This window comes from Halichoeres trimaculatus, unplaced genomic scaffold (assembly GCF_033239565.1).
Source record: "Halichoeres trimaculatus isolate MK-OKI-2021-1 unplaced genomic scaffold, fHalTri1.1 fHalTri1_scaffold_4, whole genome shotgun sequence".
NCBI lineage: Eukaryota > Metazoa > Chordata > Actinopteri > Labriformes > Labridae > Halichoeres > Halichoeres trimaculatus.
The window spans coordinates 19,259,727-19,279,777 of record NW_027437182.1 but is presented as its reverse complement, the minus strand read 5'-3'; the positions used below and the strand labels follow the sequence as shown (position 1 = coordinate 19,279,777).

At 41.9% G+C, this 20,051-nt stretch overlaps 1 protein-coding gene across 2 annotated transcripts in view; it reads right to left on the bottom strand.

Annotated features, from left to right (window-relative positions):
• Window positions 1-1,057: 1,057 nt before the first annotated feature.
• abl2 (c-abl oncogene 2, non-receptor tyrosine kinase) overlaps window positions 1,058-20,051 on the bottom strand; it is a 30,157-nt gene continuing 11,163 nt past the window's right edge. Inside the window, exons 2-11 of one of the 2 annotated variants that reach the window (XM_074667877.1) lie at window positions 13,337-13,501; window positions 10,408-10,703; window positions 10,026-10,298; window positions 9,670-9,754; window positions 9,366-9,543; window positions 9,042-9,226; window positions 8,800-8,952; window positions 8,489-8,578; window positions 7,480-7,662; window positions 1,058-6,034 (exon numbers count right to left, since the gene is read on the bottom strand). In XM_074667877.1, the coding sequence (XP_074523978.1) occupies window positions 4,218-6,034; window positions 7,480-7,662; window positions 8,489-8,578; window positions 8,800-8,952; window positions 9,042-9,226; window positions 9,366-9,543; window positions 9,670-9,754; window positions 10,026-10,298; window positions 10,408-10,703; window positions 13,337-13,501 (3,425 nt within the window). In that variant the 3' untranslated portion in view covers window positions 1,058-4,217. The remainder of the gene's footprint in view (window positions 6,035-7,479; window positions 7,663-8,488; window positions 8,579-8,799; window positions 8,953-9,041; window positions 9,227-9,365; window positions 9,544-9,669; window positions 9,755-10,025; window positions 10,299-10,407; window positions 10,704-13,336; window positions 13,502-20,051) is intronic. The other variant, XM_074667878.1, reaches the window with a different exon arrangement.

The window sequence follows — 20,051 nt, the reverse complement described above, 5'->3', positions numbered from 1 at the left end:
CGCTTCCTATGCCGTAAATAGCTAAAAAAAAAAAAAAAAAAAAAAGCTAAAAAAACCTGCATTTTTTGTCTAATGAAAACAGCATCTTTACATGTGTGACAGCCATTTCATCCCAATATCTGTTGAAGTTCGACAAAAGCACACCCAATTCTACCTAATGAGGAACTGATTAGACAATCACCTTATTTAATAGGGAAAAGTATCAAGAAAACTCTGCAGTGTCATTACAATACTCTTGCAATGGTACTGGCTGGATGGCAAAAACGTACCTCAAAAGTGATAAAACAACAGCAACAACAAAACGATTAAAGTTAAATGAATAAATAAATAAAAATTGACTCAGGGTAAGAGGGTGCAACAGAGGGATACAGTGAGAGTCACATAGCTTCCATCCTCAAAACCTTAAAGATGGTCTTTCACAAGGACAAGATCAAGCAGCAGACATGGAGACAACAAAACTACAGACCAGCAGACGACAAAAACGACTCTGGACTAAGTTGGATGACAGTCCACTCATTAGAATGTCACTCAACTACTGTAGGATGACATCAGGTGACCTCTAAAAGAAACTGCAAATAACATTTGGGATGAAGCGTACATCAAAAATGGTTTGAAACAGGTTCCTACTCAGAAAAGTCTGTCTACCATGTTCTTGGAAATATTACTGTTTTCAGTATAAAGATTTTTAGATTCATTCATTAAAAATAAGCAGCAAAATTAAATATAAAACATTTTTTTCATCTCTGTAATATCTTAGCTCAGCTCTGGCTCATATTTAGGTATGAGTTGCTGAGTTAAAGCAGATATGGCTGATAAGTCAATACCATTGCTCATTACCATCAGTAATTTTAGCCCCCTGTGGAAGTTTGGGTCATGTGGCCTATGTGCAAGTTTTTATTTTTTGAAGCTTAAAAAAATGTAAATGCCCCAGTGCTTTGTGTTTTTAAAGGGCTGACTGGGTTTTGAAATGTGGGACCAAAAATTCTTTTTTAAATGTGGAACAAAGAAAAACCAAAAATGTACTCATCAATATCTTTATTATTTACAATAGGCTTAACACTGATAAGCAAAACTTCACAGTAATATAACGTGAACTTTAAATAAAAAAAAAAACAAAAACAAAAAAACATAAAATATATGTTTTGTACAATAAAAAAGTTAATGTTAACATCTTTGCCCTGTTCAGATTCACATATTCCATTTGCTGTATGTGTTTGTTTACATTGCACTCGTACAACTGAAGAAGTGGCCTTTGGTATAATGACGTGTACACACGTTTCTTCAGAGCTGTTCTCCAAAACAGGGAGACGGAAAACAGAGAAACAAAATAGATACATGCAACATAAGACAGAAAATGCAGAAGACTGATGAGAACAAGCAGAAACTGGTGGTTGAATTAAGCATCAAGTATGGGATGACATACTCGACTTGCAGGGGAAAAACAATGTTATTTTTAAGTTAACTTAATAAAGGTCAAAAAATTTATTTCTGAGGAAAAAGAACTAGGATGGAAAATGTGTTCTATTCTGTGAGGTGACACTTTGTCTTTGATAAGGCTTTTTGGGAAACCTGCTGCAGATATGCATGACAAATCAACAGAAACTTGCCATCCAAAGAGGCCAGACTGGTGCTAGGCATCTATGAAGAGAAAGATTTTCAACAAATGTTGCTGTGCAGTCGGATAAAAACAAAAACAGAGCAGCTTGTGTTTAGTGCAGCGGACTTATATGTGTGAGAGGACAGGAACCAGGTGTGGCTGAGCTAACAGTGTTTTGGCCTTGAGTGTATGGCCTTAGTAACTTAAAGAAAAAAATAATCTTAATTGACAAAGTGCACCTTCTGGTTTCAAGTTTGCATCTGATCTTTAGTGTAATGTAATGTAAAAACCTCCAGATTAAGATGATAAAAAATGAACTACTGTTCTGATGACTGACTTTGCTATAGCTGCAAGATTTTGCAGTGAAAGTGTTTTGTACATAAATTATTTTTTCACAAAAAGGCACCAAGAATCACAAAAAAGCATGATGGCATTTTCAGTCTGTGTTCATTGAAACTCACAGTGAAGTAAATGAATGATAAGTTTGTCTGAAAAGATACTGTTTGGCAAGAAACTGGACATCTATACTGACACATAATATCATGAAATGATGTGAAATTCACCAAAAAACAAGTTTACTTGGCAATTAATCAAGTGTCATTAACAGGCATTTTGAAAGTGTTATGGACCTGCAGTGTTAACAGATTACATTGTGTGTCATTACATGTGTCAAAGAAGCGATGTGTCTGAGGCCTTATCCAGTGTACATTAAGATGTGAGCCAAAGTGAAGAAAATAAGAACATCTGTGATATGTGTCTCTGTACACAGTTTTTCTTGCTCAAAAGAACAGAGCAGCTGTTTCTGGAATAAAGTACTGATGTGACCGAAATCAGAAAGTATGGGCCAATAAAAGATTCTAATAAATAAAAGAAAAATATTAAATGGCACCTTAAGATATTCAAGAGTCATGCAGATGGAAATTCAACCGGATACAGAACGGAAGAATAATACATTCATAAAGCAGATATTCAGTTCTGGGTGGATGAGCCTCAGTCTTGTGATACATCTCTTCTGTCAAAAACATTGCTCTTTATGCTATAAGCACACATAAATCTTTTGTTTCCTGGATGTGAAATAAATCAAATATTTACATAACTTTTCTCTCAAAATAGGTCTGTGCTTTTAATAAAAAAACAGGAATAATTTAAAATTCAAGTTCATACATCAACATTCTAAAAAGCATTTTTTCTCTTTGAATCAAATAATGTACAAATTGCTCATGTGCTGAAGACATACTGCAGTTTGTTTGTTGAAAGATCAGTACTGTGTGATTCATGTAAAGTAGGTCTCTGCGTTATGCAGTGTTCATACTTCGAAGTATTAGAGGCACTGAGGCCATGACAAGGCTACAGGGAATCCAGCACTGTCCATACTCAAAAGGACACTTATAGAAATACTGTCCCAGTTCACCTGCTCATGCGCTACCCTGTGCTCTCCCCTCTTTTACGCTTCATGATACAAGGAAGAAATGTAGTGTGCAAGGACGACTGGACACAATTACTGAAATGCTGAAGGGGATTGGGGGTTTTCCCCCTACTTTATGTGGCACTGTGTTAGGTTGTGAGCATCAGCTGTGACACTGTAGCGAAGAAAAATGCTGTGAATTTGATAAGACAGCTCACATTCAGTCACTGTTCTTTAGATATGTGTGGAATAAATAAAAATACAGTATGAAGGGTTCTTTAATAATCAGCCTGTTTTTGGTAATTCTGCGAGTTCATTTTATCATAACTACATGCTTTTAACGCACACGACTTTAAACTACATATGATCCCTTCAGTTCTCTTCTGAGCAGTCTCACCTTGTGTGGACTTGTGGGAATGTTGACATCTAAAAAGTTTAAAGATTTTTCTTAAAACAAAGCCTTAATCTGTAGCAGCACAAGCAGGTTTGGCCAAATTTTTCATTTTGTTTATCCACCTAACAATACTGCAAGTTACAGTCTATTGAATTAATAAAAAATAACTTCACAAATAAAAAGTTTAAATTGAGACCTCATAACCTTGAATCATAACGAATGCTGATATTAATGTTGTTATGTAATTGTTCTGAGATTGCTATGGCTTAAAAATGGCTTATGGTCACTCAGTTTCCCAGACACCGAGCTGAATACTTGAAACAAATGATAAATGACTTACTCACTTGTGAAACACAGCCAAGCTTCAGTAAAAACAGTTTAGTATTCTCAGTAAATCTGGGATTAACCAGCATGTTTCTCACTCAGTATGTGACAGACTGACAGATTAGCAGAATGAGCTTAGTCTTTAGTCTCTGTGTGCTGGCTACACACAGCTGATACACTCGACATTCATTTAACATAGAAGCCTTAAACACAGCCAGGTGGAGACATGGGTCCAAACATTTCAAACCACATTTAGTTTGGTATAAACATTTCTCAATATGTACATATCAGAGCAAAATTAGTGTCCACACTGGCATTTTATGAAACTGTTGTTTGTAAACAATGAAAAGATTACATTTTGTAGTGATTTCTCTGAGGTACTGAAGAGATTCGTCTCATGTCCTCCCCCAAAAAGCTGTTGATAAAAGCGGAAACATAAAAAAGGGAATAAAAGTAATCTGTTGGGTAGTTGAAGGTGACAGTGGGTGTCACAGTGGCTACCTCTGCACTACTTCGCTGATCTCTTTGATACAGCTGTGCAGGTTGTCCAGTACAGTGTTGGACCCCACACTGCTCAGCCCTCCACCTCCTGATGACGAGGCCCGCAGCTCCTGAAGGCTGAGCTCCAGCTTCCCCACAGCCTCCCGGAAGGCAAATTTGTTCCTCATCTGAGGGATGCAGTCCACGTAACCTGAGCAGTAGTCGAGCAGCTGGTGGCCAGCGTCCAGCACCTGGCTGCTGGCGGGGCTTTCAGAACTGGCGTGGAGCGCGCTGCTCAGGCACTCGGCACACTCCAGCAGGGCCTCACGGCTGACACGCTCCAAGGGCACACGCTCTGCCTGCTGCCTGGTTCTCCGCAGAGCCACTTTGGAACCTGCGGACAGGGCTGTGTGTGCAGCGGAGGCAGTGGTGGTGGCTCCGTTGGCCATTTTATTGGGAGTCGTGGTGGAGCTGGACGTGGGTAAGAAGGAGGAAGATGCTGGAGGCACTTGTGGTGGTGGCACAGACGGTCTGCCCGTCGTTGCTCCTCCTGACATCCGCCCTGACCTATGACCTTTCAATGTGTCTCCATTTACTTCTATGGGTGCTCCTCCAACCTGCTCCTCTCCATCGCCGCTGTATGAGTGTTGCAGGCTGCGCAAGGTGGGAGGCGGAGGAGGAGCACACTTAGGTTTCACAAGCCGGGGCCTGTCCCGTTCTTGTTGGTGTTCGGACAGCAGTTTGAAGCGGTTCCCCTGAGAGTCTAACCCAACAAGGTGCACATCAGCTGGGCTGTGCTTCAGCGTAGGAGAGATAAGGACTGGAACTTTGTGGTTGTGAGTCGGTGCACCAGCCGAACTGGAAGTCTTAGAGGGGGACGGCCAACTCTGCTGCCTGTCCAGACCCCCCTGGCCCTCCTCTCTGCCCTCCCTGACCCGAGACAGACTGTCCGAATCCCCAACCTCCCCTCCAACCCCTGGTGCCCTTGCCCCTGCAGCAGTGCCCCGGGGTAGTAGCTTGGCTTTGGGCCTTTCCCTGATCTGTGCGGTGCCCTCATCCATCCTCCTCAGCAGAGATTCTGAGGGCCGTGCAGCCCCGTTCTCCGGCTGGGAGGTTGTGGAGGCAGTCCTCTCCAGAGGAGGTTTCGCACTACGGTTTCTGGGTAGAGTCAGAGCCATTCGCTCCAGGTCAGGCAGCCCGGCTGACATAGAGGAGGTAGAATTGGACCTAGGGAAGGGTTTGGACCCTCCAGCTATACTTCCACCCTCCTCTGAAGAGGCTGTCTTTCCTGTCCGTAGCCCCAGGGTCTTTTTGATAAGTCTAGGTGTGAAAAAACCAGCCAACCCACTCCAACTGCTGCCGCCGGACACCTGTGAACCAAAGCCCCCGCTGGAGGGTTTCTGTCCAAAAGCAGCCCCACAGCAACGTGACTGGCTCTGGGGGGGTTCCCCGTGGGAGTGAGAGGGAGAGGCAGAAAAGCCACTGAGACTGTCTGACTGGGGTAGGGGAGGGGGGGCGCTGAAATCAGCAGTAGGCTCGTATTTCTTATGAGGCTGTGTTTCCATCTCCCGGAATGAACTGCTCCTTTTGGGTGGTGTTGGAAGGTTTTGTTGTAGCTGAGAGGATGGTGATGATGAAGAGGAGGATGATGAGGAGGATTTCTTCTTTATGAAAGAGCTAAAGAAGCCTGTCTTGCGGTCTCGTGTAAATGTGCCCATATCCTGTGTATCCTCTAAAAGGCCAGCAGCGGACTTATCCCGGGGCTGCTGTTTTCTTGGCAGAGCTGGGGAGCTGCCTGATCGACCCTCCCCACCTAACAACGTAGCAGCCCATCCTGGAAAGAGAAGAGAAAACCTGATTAAAACTATGCAGTACATCTAGGCCTAAGTCAGCAAAACTACATCCATCTTTGTTAAAAGGCTGCTAAAGATCTCATAAGTTATAAGAGCACTCTCATTACACTTTGCATTTATGTCACTCATTGTAGACAGTTTCATACTGTAGTAATGAGACAGACTATTCTCTTACTCTCTCAAAGCTTTTCTCTCCTCTCAAGGAAATACTCAAGAGAACTCTTCTGAATAATGAAAAAGCATTTCAGAAAAAAATGGATGAAAAGTTTTAAGACCTGCCAGTCAGACAAAACACTCATACTTATTCAAGCATGTGTTACAGATACAGCAAACCCCTAAGACCAGAAGGGCTGTTGCTCAACAAGTAAGATAATTTTAGTTGTTTTGTGTTTCTGTTCTTTAAATCAGGAGGAATAGTGAACAAATTCATTCAAGCTCACAAACAAATAAATAACACCTTGTTTTAGTCATGAACACAAAGTAAATAGATAAGAATTGAACACTCATCAAGTACTTCGCCTGATGTGTTTGTAACATTTTGTGCTTTGTGACATTATGTATGCTGACATCAAACCTTTTTAAGGACTATGAGTCAATGAGCTGTGTATGCTTGGGCAGTACTTATTTTCATGGAGTTCAACAAAACAGTTAAAGAAACTGGAATCAGCAGCAGAAGAGACTGAAAAGATGGTAGGACAGGACAAAGACCGGGGCAGACAGAGGTCTTCAATAAATAGAAAAATCAACAACACATTTTTATTCTTGAAATAAATAGGAAATAACTTAAACAAGACAAGACAAACAACAGACAACAGGATGGAAATTTAATAGTGGGGTTAAAAAATATAAATACATGAGCTAAATCAAGAAAATGAAAAAATTGTGGTGTAAGAAATGGGGGAAAAAATTTATTACCGTTATATATAATCGGTGAATCGGTGACATGGTTCTTACAAGGACTAATGATTCAGCTGAGAGCTACATGATCTGAAAATGTATTTATAAAATGTATATACTTAATGAAGTGTTAGCAAAATACTTAAAAACCACATGGATTACACAGTGAATGAAACCACTTTGCCATGCTTCAGGAAACAGGAAAATATAAACGTTAACACAAGTATATTATCTCTTTTTATACAGTGCACAGAGGATCTTTTGATGATAATTAATAATTGTTTAATGATGTTTAAATTAGGACTAAGATGACTAAACAAAAAGAAGCCTCAAACTCCAGGACTGTGATGATGATGATAGGATGCTGGTGGTCAGTTGGGAAGGAAAATGCGGGCTCTTCTTTTTAGACGGCGAGCTTGGCGACGCTGCAGTGTGCTCTGTGCATCAGGGACCTCCTCCGGCATACCTGCAGGACTATAATGTGGTGCATTTGACTGGATGGCAGCAAGGAAGGCATGCTGGGCTGTACCTGAGTGACTCTGCGTGCCGTGGTCAGACCGCCCATCAAGTCCACCCTCGATGTTTTCCTTGTTTTCCGTGTGCTTGTGGAGTGTGCGAGATTTGGAAGGCAATAGGGGCATTTCGTGACTGAAGGAGTGCAGAGGTCCACAGTGACCAGAGGAGGCTGTCTTACAAAGCTCCTCTGCCACCTCTGTGAAGCACAAAAAGGGGAAAACTCAATAAGAAAGCAGTTCATGAAAAGTCAAGCACATAGATTTTTGGCTCGGAAACAGACTTACATTTTATTATTTAATCCTTAGTACATAGGTCTTGTGTTTAAATAAACTATTCAATTGTACTTTTTTACATTTCTTTGTTCTGACAATATAATAAATGTTGTTTCCACTGGGACATCATATGGCTAAACAATAGGGATGTCCCGATCCGATCACGTGATCGGAATCAGGGCTGATCGGGGCATTTTTTTACAATCGGAGATTGGGGGAGAGGGAATCTGAATTAGTTCTTGTTTTTAATTAAAATGTGTATAATAGCTCATCATCATTCATTTTAGAATAGAACTTTATTTGTCACTAGAAGGTGTCCTCAGCTCAGGCCTCGGACCCTAATTATAACAAGTACAACAAAATCGCACACAGAAATTGCAACCTTGTTGTCACACACACACAAGGTAATCTTGTGGTGCACCACTGAGAAGCTTTGTTTTTATTTTGTTGATCCAATGCTGCACTAAGTGGAGGAAAAAAGCTATATCTATGTTGGCTAGAATGATACCTTCATTTAAATGAAATTTTAAAAAAACTCAAAGGACAACTTGTAGGAGTTTTTTTTCTTAATGCATTGCTAAAAGATTGAATCGTGAAGTATCGGGATCGGCAGATACTCAAAATAAAATCGGAATCGGATCGGGAGCAAAAAAACGTGATCGGGACATCCTTACTAAACAAAACTCTGTTGCTTTGCAAAACTGGCTGAGATTGCTGTGTCAGATGGGGAATAAGAGCAGGTTATGTTACCTTCAGAGATGCTGGAGTCATGAAACATTGTTTCAAAGGCTTGGTGGATCTCTGCAAATGAAGGCCGGTCTAATGGGCTCCACTGCCAGCCTGGTATGGAGACAGACAAAGGCACTTGTTTCTACATGTATCGTATTGGATTATAAGTCATAAAACAAGTACAGATCCTGCATATCAAGTAATCTATTTGTTCTCTGTAAATATACAGACAATAAGGCATGCAAAGTATGAGAACAAAAAAAACCACAAAAGAAATAACTTTGCTTCATTTTGTTAGCATGTGTAAGTTAGGTAAGAGAACTAAAACTCACATGCTCTCATGAGTTCATAGACTTTTGGTGGGCATCCTTCAGGCTGTTCCATACGGTAACCTTTCTCCAGGAGGTCATAGACCTGAGAGAGATCAATGCCAGGGTATGGCGACATGCCATAGGTGGCAATTTCCCATAGCAGCACTCCAAACGCTGTGAGACAGAGTGTCATAAATTAGCACTTTGGGAATGAGCCACAAGATTAAAAAGAAACAAAACTATGTGTGTGTGTCTTTGCTTACCCCAAACATCAGACTTGATGGAGAAAGTATTATATGCAAGGCTCTCTGGTGCAGTCCATTTAATGGGGAACTTGGCCCCAGCATGTGCAGTGTAAGTGTCACCTGTCATCAACCGGCTCAGGCCAAAGTCGGCAACCTTCACTACATGATTCTCCCCAACCAGACAGTTCCTCGCAGCGAGATCTCTGAAAAAATGAAGATAAAAGAGGAAAAAAATGAGGAAAAAGTGAGACAGATGTTAGAATTATTGACACACAAGTTGGGCAAAATTCCAAGGACCTGTATGCATGTATACAGAAACAAACCTCATCTAAAACCCCATACCTGTGTATGAAGTTCTTCTTCTCCAGGTATTCCATGGCAGAGGAGATCTGTGTGGCCATGTACAGCAGCACCACAGCATTCACCTCCTCTTTGTCACAATCTCTCAAGTAGTCCAGCAGGTTGCCGTGTGGCATGTACTCTGTCACGATGTAGAAAGGTGGCTCGAGCGTACACACACCTGTGGGAGGGGGAGAAGTCAGTGATTGGTGGTTGAGTGTGTTTGCCAAGCCACTTCAGGGTAGTTAATCAAAGTTGGTTTTGGTTAAAGAGAGGCATACAATCAGTGTTGCTCATAGATACTGACCTAGCAGCTGAACGAGGTTTGGATGTTTCACCTCCTTCATGACGGCTGCCTCTTTCAAAAACTCCTCAACTTCCATAGTGTCTTCCTGCCATGATGACAAAAAAAGGGAGACAGAAGAGTATAATTGGTAAATCGGACACACTGGAGAGCTGGGAATGTTCAGCATCATTAAGTGACAGCCAGATGCAGTGCCTAAGTCCTCCAGCAGGTGGCAATCCATAACCACTATTAGGCCCATGTCAGTACTTGACTAAAAAACAGCTGCTGATGCAGCAACCATCAAAAACACCCAACAAATAATAAAAATAATCTTAATAGTTAAGTAAGATCAGGTGCTAATGAAGTGGTCGTCTTACCTTTAGTGTTTTCACAGCCACCGTGAGGTTGTACTTTTTCCACACTCCCACATACACCTCCCCATACTGGCCTCCTCCCAGCTTGTGCTTCATGGTGATATCTGTGCGCTCCATCTCCCACTTGTCATGGATGGGTGACACGCCGTACACTGTAGGCTTGTTACATTTAGGTGCTGGGTAGTGCAGGGTGGTGACCAGTCCATCAGCTACAGTGGAGTGATGGTGTACAAGCTCGGCTAGGGTGGCGAAGCGGCTTTCAGATGTCACATACACCTAAGAAGGAGGGACAGCGTTTTTGTAAGTTATGTAAAGATCATAACACCAGTAAACAGAGCCTCAACACGGAACTCTTAATTTCCCCCATACTCTCATTATCTTTTACCTTTCCATCAGAAGCTGTGTTGATCCGATAGTGGTAGACTCGCCCCTCATAGCGGAGAGAAATCGACAGCTGCCCAGGGCTGCTCTCACTTTCCCGGACCAGGAAACTGCCGTTGATGAGGGATGAGAGCAGGTACTCTGCGGCACTGCGTGACACGGGTCCATGGTACCAGCTGTGTTTCTCCAGACTGTTGACTGGCGTGATGTAGTTGGAGGGCACCCAACCCTGGCCGTTCTTAGAGCGCACTTCACTCCATTCTCCATTCTGGTTGTAGCCTAGAACACGCAGCTTCTCACCTGGACAAAGGTGGGACAACTCGTAAGAAAAGCTCTTCTGGTGAAGACGATTAAAATGCCCAATGAAAAGAAGGGATTAAAAGTGTAAAAGTGAACAGATTTTAACTGCTTTGGTTTCATTTAGGAGAAAATTACAGTTCTTTATTTTTCTTTCTTGAAATGATTAAGTTAAAGATCTGCTATGAGATTTAACTTAGCATTCATTAAAAATCCTCAAGAAGTCCAAAACTGCAATGAAATATCTCATTATGTCACATCGATGGTCATAATGCCGTAACAAGAGGTCATAAATGGGAGAAACTGGTCGTGGTGAAACTAGATCAAAAGCAGTGAGGCAATGACAGAGCTGGGTGGACTGCATATCTGTCATAGAGGGCTAGGCAAAACCATGCATGTAGAGACTTGGTCTGTTGTCTCTGTCTGACGTCAGATCAGGAGACATGAAGGTGCAGGAGCGGATCTGTCGGAGACAGTGAATGAAGCAGTGAACAGGAGGAAGAGGATGAAGGAGACAGAAACCTACCTCTGCACACCAACATGCATTTTCTATCTTTCTTTCTTTATTTTTGTTTTCATCACAAACTTTTACCCCTTTTATGTCCTATGTTACAACTACGTGGCATTTTACTGTTTTAGATAAAACTGCATATGTAAGAGGAATGCTAGAGACTTTAGCTGTGAGACGTGTTGGTTCAGACATTTCAATTTGATCCAGGTTTAGCAACCGATTAATGTGTTTAAAGGCTTAACAGACTCAAAGCCGTTTATAACAGTCAGGGTTTTAGCTATCACACCAAGGACTTGATTTTTTTTTTCCTATTTCGAGGTGATGAGTTAAAACCAACGGTTCAAATTACACAGCAATCCAAAAGCAGCTTGTGAATAATGTTTTTTGATGGTCACAGCACTACCAGGTTGGTTTTTGTTTGTTTCCTGGACAACAGATGGAGTTTCTGTGTTAGAAAACACAGAGTTGGACTGGTCTTAACCAAATGAGTGAAGTGGCAGCAGTTTTCGTTCTAAACCTGATTAAAATGACATTTAACATAAATCCACAAACTAGAGCATCAGGTCTAGCTCTAAAAAACCAAACATTTAAAGCTAAGGCAGTGGTTAGACAGAAGCCCTCCTGTCAATCACATCTACTGCTTAAGTTTTGTCAGACTTTTGTTATCATTGTCACGCCCCCTTATTTTATTTGTTTCTATATATATTTATTTATATATATACCTTTTTTCTTTCTATTTTCCTTAAATTATCATTTCTTTCTATTTATCTTGTATAGTGAGCATAGCACACCTGGGTGGGTGGGTTAGTGGGGATGGAGGGATATTTTGTGTTTTGTCTGTCACTCAGGTTCTGTTCAGTATTATTTTGTTAAGATCTTGGAGTAATGTCTTGAAAAGAAAAAAAATGTCAGACTTCTCACTTGGAGATATACTTGTACACTGTTAATGATGTCTTTTAAAGTCTGCACAATAAATACATTTATAAAAAAAAAAGGTTTTGTCGGACTGGAAACGCTAGCTACCTTGCTGCCTCACACTAGCAGCCATTAATGTTTAAAGCAAAAACTCTGGCTTGGCTCAGCAAGATTAAGAAGAAGCGCTCAACCCTGGACACTCCCTGCCAAGCCCCCCCTCTCTGTGCTCAGCCTCTGCCTGCTCACCTGTTATTATCACAGTGTAAAATATTCCATATTAATACAGGATTACAGACGTGCCATGGTGTCTCCAAGTGCCATAGCAAAAAGCTAGACAGAAAGGAAAGGACATTGAGCCTGGGAGTGCACATGTGCTTGCATACATGTGGGCAGAAATCTCAGATTCAGTTCATGAGTCAGGGTCTAAACATCATTTCCGTTCTGGACAGCTGCAGTGGCAGTCTTAAAATGATGGATAATTTTCACACTATGGCAGATTTGATGCTTTAGATCTGTTGGGGAGAAGCCTGGATCATTAATCAAGCCTACACTTACATATTTGACCCATTTACAACGGTGGGTTCAGAATGAAGTAAAGGAAATAAGAGAAATAAAAGTGACAGGTCTGGGACACAGTTCAGCATCATTCATGTAAAGTGACAGAGTAAACAGCCTTCAGGCAACATTAGTCCTTTAAAGGCCTGACATCACTCCCCCTCTGGGCAGGTGGATCATAAAGAAAAAGAAAAATGAATATGAAGCATGATATGACAGAGGAATGTGACGTGTATGTGGGTGGGTGATGAAGCCAAGAGCCCTGATACCCAATGACATCACACAACAGTGGTAAACTTATGGTGTTGGCTCTGTTGACACATCACATTCCTGTAGCATAACTACACTTTTACCCATTCAACTAAAATCCTAGGAGTAGCTGACCTGCCAATCATTTCCTCACTGCTTTTTCAGGTTCCCCCTGTCCTGTTGCAACACATCAACAGTTTCCTTCAGGAAGGTGTGGATGATCCATGACAAATGGAAACAGGAGTATGATTATGTAGCTTAGCAACAATCCTCAGTGATGAAAAAAAGCAGACGAGTTTTACAAGACTTGTTCAAGCAATATGATATAATAACAGTCAAACTATAAATAAATCAGCTGTGGAATTAATTTACAGTGAATCTAAGCCAAAACACAGAAACAAGTTACCTTTGGTGATGCTGAGCGTGTTGTCTCCGCTGGCGACAAAGTCATAAAGTGCAACGAAGAGGTTCGGGTCACTCTCAGCCGCCCCCAGTAGGTTTTCTTTGGAGCTCCAGCGCACCGCCTCTGTCAGGGCCGCAGAGTCCAGGCCGAACGGCCGGTGGAGAGCTTCTAGAGATGAAGGGAAAAGGGCCAGGGAGAGAAAGACAGAGAAGAAAATTAGACAGAGATATGATTTCTTTGCAAGGTTAACCAAGTAGTAAAGCAAAAGTCCTCCAGCCAAATTGTAAAGATTACATTTAGCACAATTTTAAGAGTCCATTTGGCAGATGATCTACCTGTCTGTCCAGGAAGTTTCCCCTGCCTGTGTCCTGTGTGGAGACCACGACCACTTAGAGCCGCCCACTCTTCATCAAAACTGCTATTTGCCTGCAGGCACCTCAAGAGCATTACTTTAACTAAACTACTCTCTGAAGAGAACTGTTACCACTTCATACAGAACCTGACGTGTCTAACTCAAGTCAGGTAAGATCTGAAGAGGGAGGGTGTCTGTAACAGTGTATATACAAAGAGAAAGAGGGAGGAGCTAGACTCTCCCTCTACAAAGTGATTACCATAGCTATGCCACACACCCACAGACACACAATGATGAACGACTACATGCGTAGCTAACACGGGGCTACACTCAACAGCTGCTGCCAAAGTCCCTGCATGTCTGAACAGCTGCTGAGCGGGTGGGAGAGCAGGGTGGTGGAAGAGAGGGGATGGAGAATGGAGATCTGGGACTGAGGTTCAGAAAACTTAGACATCATTTCTGAACGTTGTGATTAAACGTTTATTTTCTTGCTTCAAAGTAAGGTGAGAGTGGACACAGAGACTCACCAAGCCAAAGTGTTTTAAAGTTCCTAAAAACGTCAAGATGCTAGGCTAAAATGACAAGTATACAAAATAAAATGCAATCCAAAATGCAAAAGGAAATGTTCATTTATGTCTATGGCTAGTTTGAGGGCATTCTGCAATCTTGAGGAAAAAATTACTAAATTAACATGAGGGCTGTGAACAGAGGTTATACGGTTGTTTATGTTTAAACAGCGGCTAAAATTACATTTAAATACATCCAACAAGATTCAGATAGTGAAACAATAATGTGAATATGAGTATGAATTTGCACTCACACACCCACATCAAAAGACAAATCTGCTTAGTAGTTGTTAACTATTTCTTCCGGTTCTCATCATCTGCTGTGGACTTACTGAGGCTGAGCTTTAACAGCAGAATGACTCGCACACTCTCTTCGTCCTCCAGCATTTGCATGACATTGTGTTCACTGGCGAGCCTGACCCAGTACCACCCAATTTTAATATAAATTATTTTTGTAATCACAAGCACAAGTTAGCATGCATTTTTATATAACATTCTTTTTGCCTCAAACCATATTTTGCTGGTTCGTTTGCTGTGATCAAAGTACGCTGTGAAGCATGAAATATAAACCATCAATCAGTCTTTATTTGTATAGCGCCAAATCATAACAAGCATCATCTCAGGACACTTTCCCGACTTGTGATAATCAGTAAAGTCTGACCTGTTGGTGATAATGAAACAACTGGATTCCAGTCTTTAAAGATGCTATGAAGATGATCTGTTTTAATTGCACTCCCTCGCCACCTTGAGGCCCGGAGTCTCCTCACACTGTCGTAAATTATTTTTAGCGAGGCTTGTGTTTATTTTGGAATCAAATTGAGATTGAATCAAAACTTTCTTTGTTCAAGACAACTTTTTACTGGATGCAACCCACTGAGGTAAGGTATTTATCGGTACAGTTACGTAGCGCTACGGTTTGAAACTATTTGACATCAAGCAAACATGTTAGAGACAACAGCAGCGCGGTGCTCAGACGTATCTATAGGCTAATGTGACATCAAGTTAACACTGTCAGTTTGTATGTAGTTTAGTAGCTGTTTACATTTAGCACAGCTGACAGCCCAGTCCTCTAAGACATGTCGTAATGTGGAAAGTTAGTAAATCCTGGTTAGCTGTATCCAGCCAGTCTACCAAGCAGAGCTAACATAACCTCACTTTTCATTTTATTGATAGACTCTAAAGTTTGAGCAGACCACTGCAGAATAACTGTAGCATGTGGGTTTCATCACAAACAGCTTAGCCACTGTGTTAGCCTTTAGCTCAGGCTGTATCACTCTCTCGTTTAGCCTTCTTCTGCTCTTCTGTTCTTTTTCTGTCTGACAGTTAGGCTCTTGTGTCTACCATCACTATAAAATTAATCAAAGAAATCATTCTCACTACTAAACTTCGTCAGCTGGCGTGGTGTTGTCATAGAGACCAAGACGTGCCATAAATCAATCCAATCCTGCTCAACCTGAACTGGAAGCTAAGAAGCAACAATTTAATATAACCTGAAACCAGCAATATTGGTGCTGATAATCTCATTTTAAAGTGTGGATTACCATTAGGCATTAGGAGGGAGGCTTTTTAAAGATCACTTTCAAACTCCTCACAGCCCCTTTAAAATCAGTGAACAGTTAGTCTGAGGTAATATTACATAACATACTTCATTCTGTGGATTCTTGGATGACATGAAACAAGTGCAGAAAAAACTGTCACAAATCTGACAACTATAAAACTAGACTCAGCTTGTGAGTGAACAATTGCACGCAGATCAGACATCAACAAGTGAGGGCAGACACTTGATAAACTTCAGACACCAGACATTTTTCACCACACAAGAATAAGTGAATACATGAACAAGGCACAGGGACTTCACTGGAAATCATACAAGTCCAAAGCTTTGTTTTTTTTCTTAATACTTTGTCATCCTGTTTTTAAGGGTGGTAAGAAATCAAGCATTTCAAGCATTATCTGACACCTTATGGATGGCACATGTCAAGCACAAGAGCAGGAATCTTCAACAAATCAGCCTCAACCTCAGTTATGCTCAGTTTTCTTATATCAAATCTATATCTGCATTTAAGATTTTCCCACCTTTGTTTTGGACCAGCATGCACTGCAGAGCAGCACTGGCCGTCACCTGGCTCAGCCACAGTTCCCAGTACATCTCCTCTCCTGGTCTGGTCAGCTACTAGTCCCAGTATTAAAAGAAACAATATGGTTTCCTTGATCCGCAGTGCTGACACTGATCTGTTTGTTTTAAAGTATGACTGTGTCTACGTAGACACAGATGAAGGAGCTTGAGAAGCACAAATGTTTTAAAGTATGACTGTGTCTACGTAGACACAGATGAAGGAGCTTGAGAAGCACAAATGCTCATTCTGGTGGCAAAGAAAAAAAAAAAGACTGAAGGAGCATGTGTCAATTCTCTGAACCATCCTCTTCACTGTGGGAATACAACTGCTGAATGTGAGGCAAGCTGAAGGAGACAGAGACCCCCCAGACAAAGTATTTACCCACGCCGTCCTTGAATCAAACCTCTTAAACCTCTGAAGTAATGGTAGCGACTTGCAGCCTCCTGCTGGGAACTCCCGGCTAGCTTTGATGTGGCCTAAGGGAGTCAAGATTTCCAGGGTCCATCTGGAGAGCACAGACATCCATGACTGATGTTCTCTGTGGTTTAATGCGCAGTAAAAGATGGCAAAACGTGGCAGAGAGGAGAGCAAGGAAGCTGTGTGGTAAAGAGGGGGGCATGTATATACACAGGTTGGGGGGCAGGGCAGTATGTATGGCATGGGGGAAAGTTGAGATGAACATGACGTGTGTGTGCGTGTGTGTTTATGTGCAGCGTGAGGCCTGGACCAGCACTGTGGCCAACAGCAGATGGCTGGTCTTGTTCCCTTAAGGGGGCAAAGGGGGGTTCCTATTGACCAACGCTTTTCTCCTGTGTGTGTGTGTGTATGAGTCAATGTGTGTAAATGTGCATGACTGCAACTGCTGTAGGCAGCCTGAGCCAACTGCTCCTCTCACACGGCTTCATATCACAGCAGCAGCACTCTGCTCGGGAATGTGTTTAAAGGGGACATATCATGCTTGTTTCTCCTTTTCACTGTGCCAGACTAGGATGCCTGTAAAGCATTTCTGCCCTCAGCACAAGTCATTTAGTTACTTCCTTGCCCCACAATAGCGTTCTCAATATCCTCATTTTAGGCCATTCTGAAGATCTCGTTGAAACGCTCTGTTTCGAGAATGACCTCCAGTAACCTTGCAACGTCACAGCCCTTTGTGCTCTGATTGGTCAGTTCTATCAGAGGGGCGGAGGGGGTAGAGCCAGGGGGCGGTTTTTGCAGCATGGCAGTATTTACAAAATCGCCACATTGAATGGAGCAGACCGAGCGAGTTTGCTGTTTGCCAAAATGTCACCGTAAGGCATTGATAGCACTAATAAAATGGCAGAGTGCAGGATACGTCCTTTTGTATTGGACCCCGAGTCAGACCCGGACGGTTCTGCAGCTCAGGAGGAAGAAAATCCACCTCGACACAGATCATCAGGTGAGTCAAACCGGTACTGTAACATGTATAGTTTATACGTGGAAATATAGGCAGACTTCACCAATAAACTATTTCTATAACAGGGCTCCATCCTGCTCCTTCACTTTTCTCTGTCTGTTTTATCCATCATGCTGAAAGTGTAGTCTAAAGATCGCCTCTACTGTAAGTTCGTCGCTATGTTAGCACTCAGTCAAGTTAGCCAGAGCTAGTAGGGAGCTTTATTTATACTCAGCTCTTGGTGGGTGTATCCCTTGGTGGCGGTTGTGTGACTAACTGACTTCACAGAGGAGAAGCTGCTTTATCAGATTACTCCAATAAAAAGAGAGGATCCTTGTGTCGTCATGAAGGTCGAAATCTCGAAGCCAAATGTCAATGACCTATTTTCAGAGGCATCAAATCTCGTTCTAGGATATCGGAAAAATACAATATCTCATTTTTTGAAAATTCAGGGGGTGAAAGGTCTTGTTTTCAACTTTATCATTTTATATGTAAGCATTAAATCACTGATCAGCATTATATGTCCCCTTTAATGAAATAGAGATATAATGCATTTGTCAAAGGTCTCGTGTTTGTAGGACCTCAAACCCTGCCATCCCTGACAAACAGACTCAAAGAGAAACTCAAACACAGATAGTGAAGTCATCTGGTGCTCCAATCGCCTAATCACACTCAATAGTTTTCAAACACGATCCAGTTTCATTACGCTGATCACATTTCTTTAATTGCTTCCTAATCCCTCTTATCCCACAAAGAAAAGCAAGATGCTGTTCCACTTCATGGAGCTCGGACCTCATGTGCTGAGCCGCTTGATTGAGCGAGCATTTGGTGTGCGTTGGGTATGTCGTGTGCCCATGCGGGTGCCTCTGAGTGTGTGTGCGCTGTGAAGTGTAGCACATGTGCCTTCTGAAGAAACTACGGCTTTGTGTGGAACGGAGAAGAGAGGGTATGTGCGAGTCTGAGGGGCATGCTAAGCCTGCGCCCCCTGAGACAGCTGGGACAGAGGTGACCCTGGCCCCAAGACATTCCCACACACACACACACACACACACACACACACACACACACATCAATGGTGACACTATCTCTTCGGCTACCCTACAATGCTGCTGCTTCTCCTGCAGCTGTTTGTGTGAGGGTTTGTGACTCCATGAGTCCATAAAGCTTTCACTCAAACACCCACCACTTTGTGCCAGTGAATTAAACAACACAACATCACTCACACACCTTAATCAAAAACAATACGGATCATATCTGACGCCTGTGACCAGCGAGGTAAGTGTGTATTTTTAGCTGCTAGGGAACAAAACATTACAGCATGATATCTAGAAATAACTCCACAGAGCACAGCAGTGGTGCTGCTGGTGAGGAGAGAGATGGCTGGTTGCCTGCAGGAAGCCCAGACAAAAACCTGAGACAATGCTGCGGATGAGACCCACATACACAAGACATTACACAAGGCAACGGGACAGGCCTGGCCAGATCCTGTGGCAGAGTCAGAGACAGAGAAGGTGAAGAGTCACCGATATTTACAAAAGAAGGAGTGCTGGAGCCTGGGAGATTCAGATAGACTCAACTATGTAACGCAACACCAGTATTTGTTTATCTTCTGATATTCACTCAAGATCAAATTGTTTCAGTTTATTTCTGTTCAGTTGTCTTGTGAAAGTCACTCTTGAACCAGTGAAAAAGATTTGGGGAGAAACTGTAGAAAAAGAACTAAACAAAAGACAAGAGGCGAGATTACAAGTACAAATGCATACTGAAGAAGAGAGTGGAGGAATTTTTAATTAAAAGAACAAAAATATTGTTTAACAGCTCATGTTTGCCAGTTAGTTAAAAGAAAGAAAATGTGATGGCCATCACAAAGATGTTGGTTCTAGCTCTGAATCCACTCTCTTAGATTTTTTAAACTTTTAAACCAAGATATTTTTCCAATTTCCATACACAGGGTATACGCTGATATTCTGAGGGTGAATTCAATACCTTTTTAAGACTTTTTTAAAAACCTTTCAAAAAGTCTTAAGACCTTGTCATGACAATAAGCTGTTGTTAGCAACCAATCTTTGACAGTTGTAGTTTGCATTTCACAATAAATTAGGTAAACTGAGAAGGAATAAAGCTTGAAAGAATAAATGAAACTAAAGGCAGGTTAATTGACATTAACATTCTCATAAAAAGTAACAGTGGTTATTCAAGGCCAACTTGCAGAAAAACAAACAAACAAGAATTGTATTTCATCATTGTCAAAATTTAGGACATGTGTTTG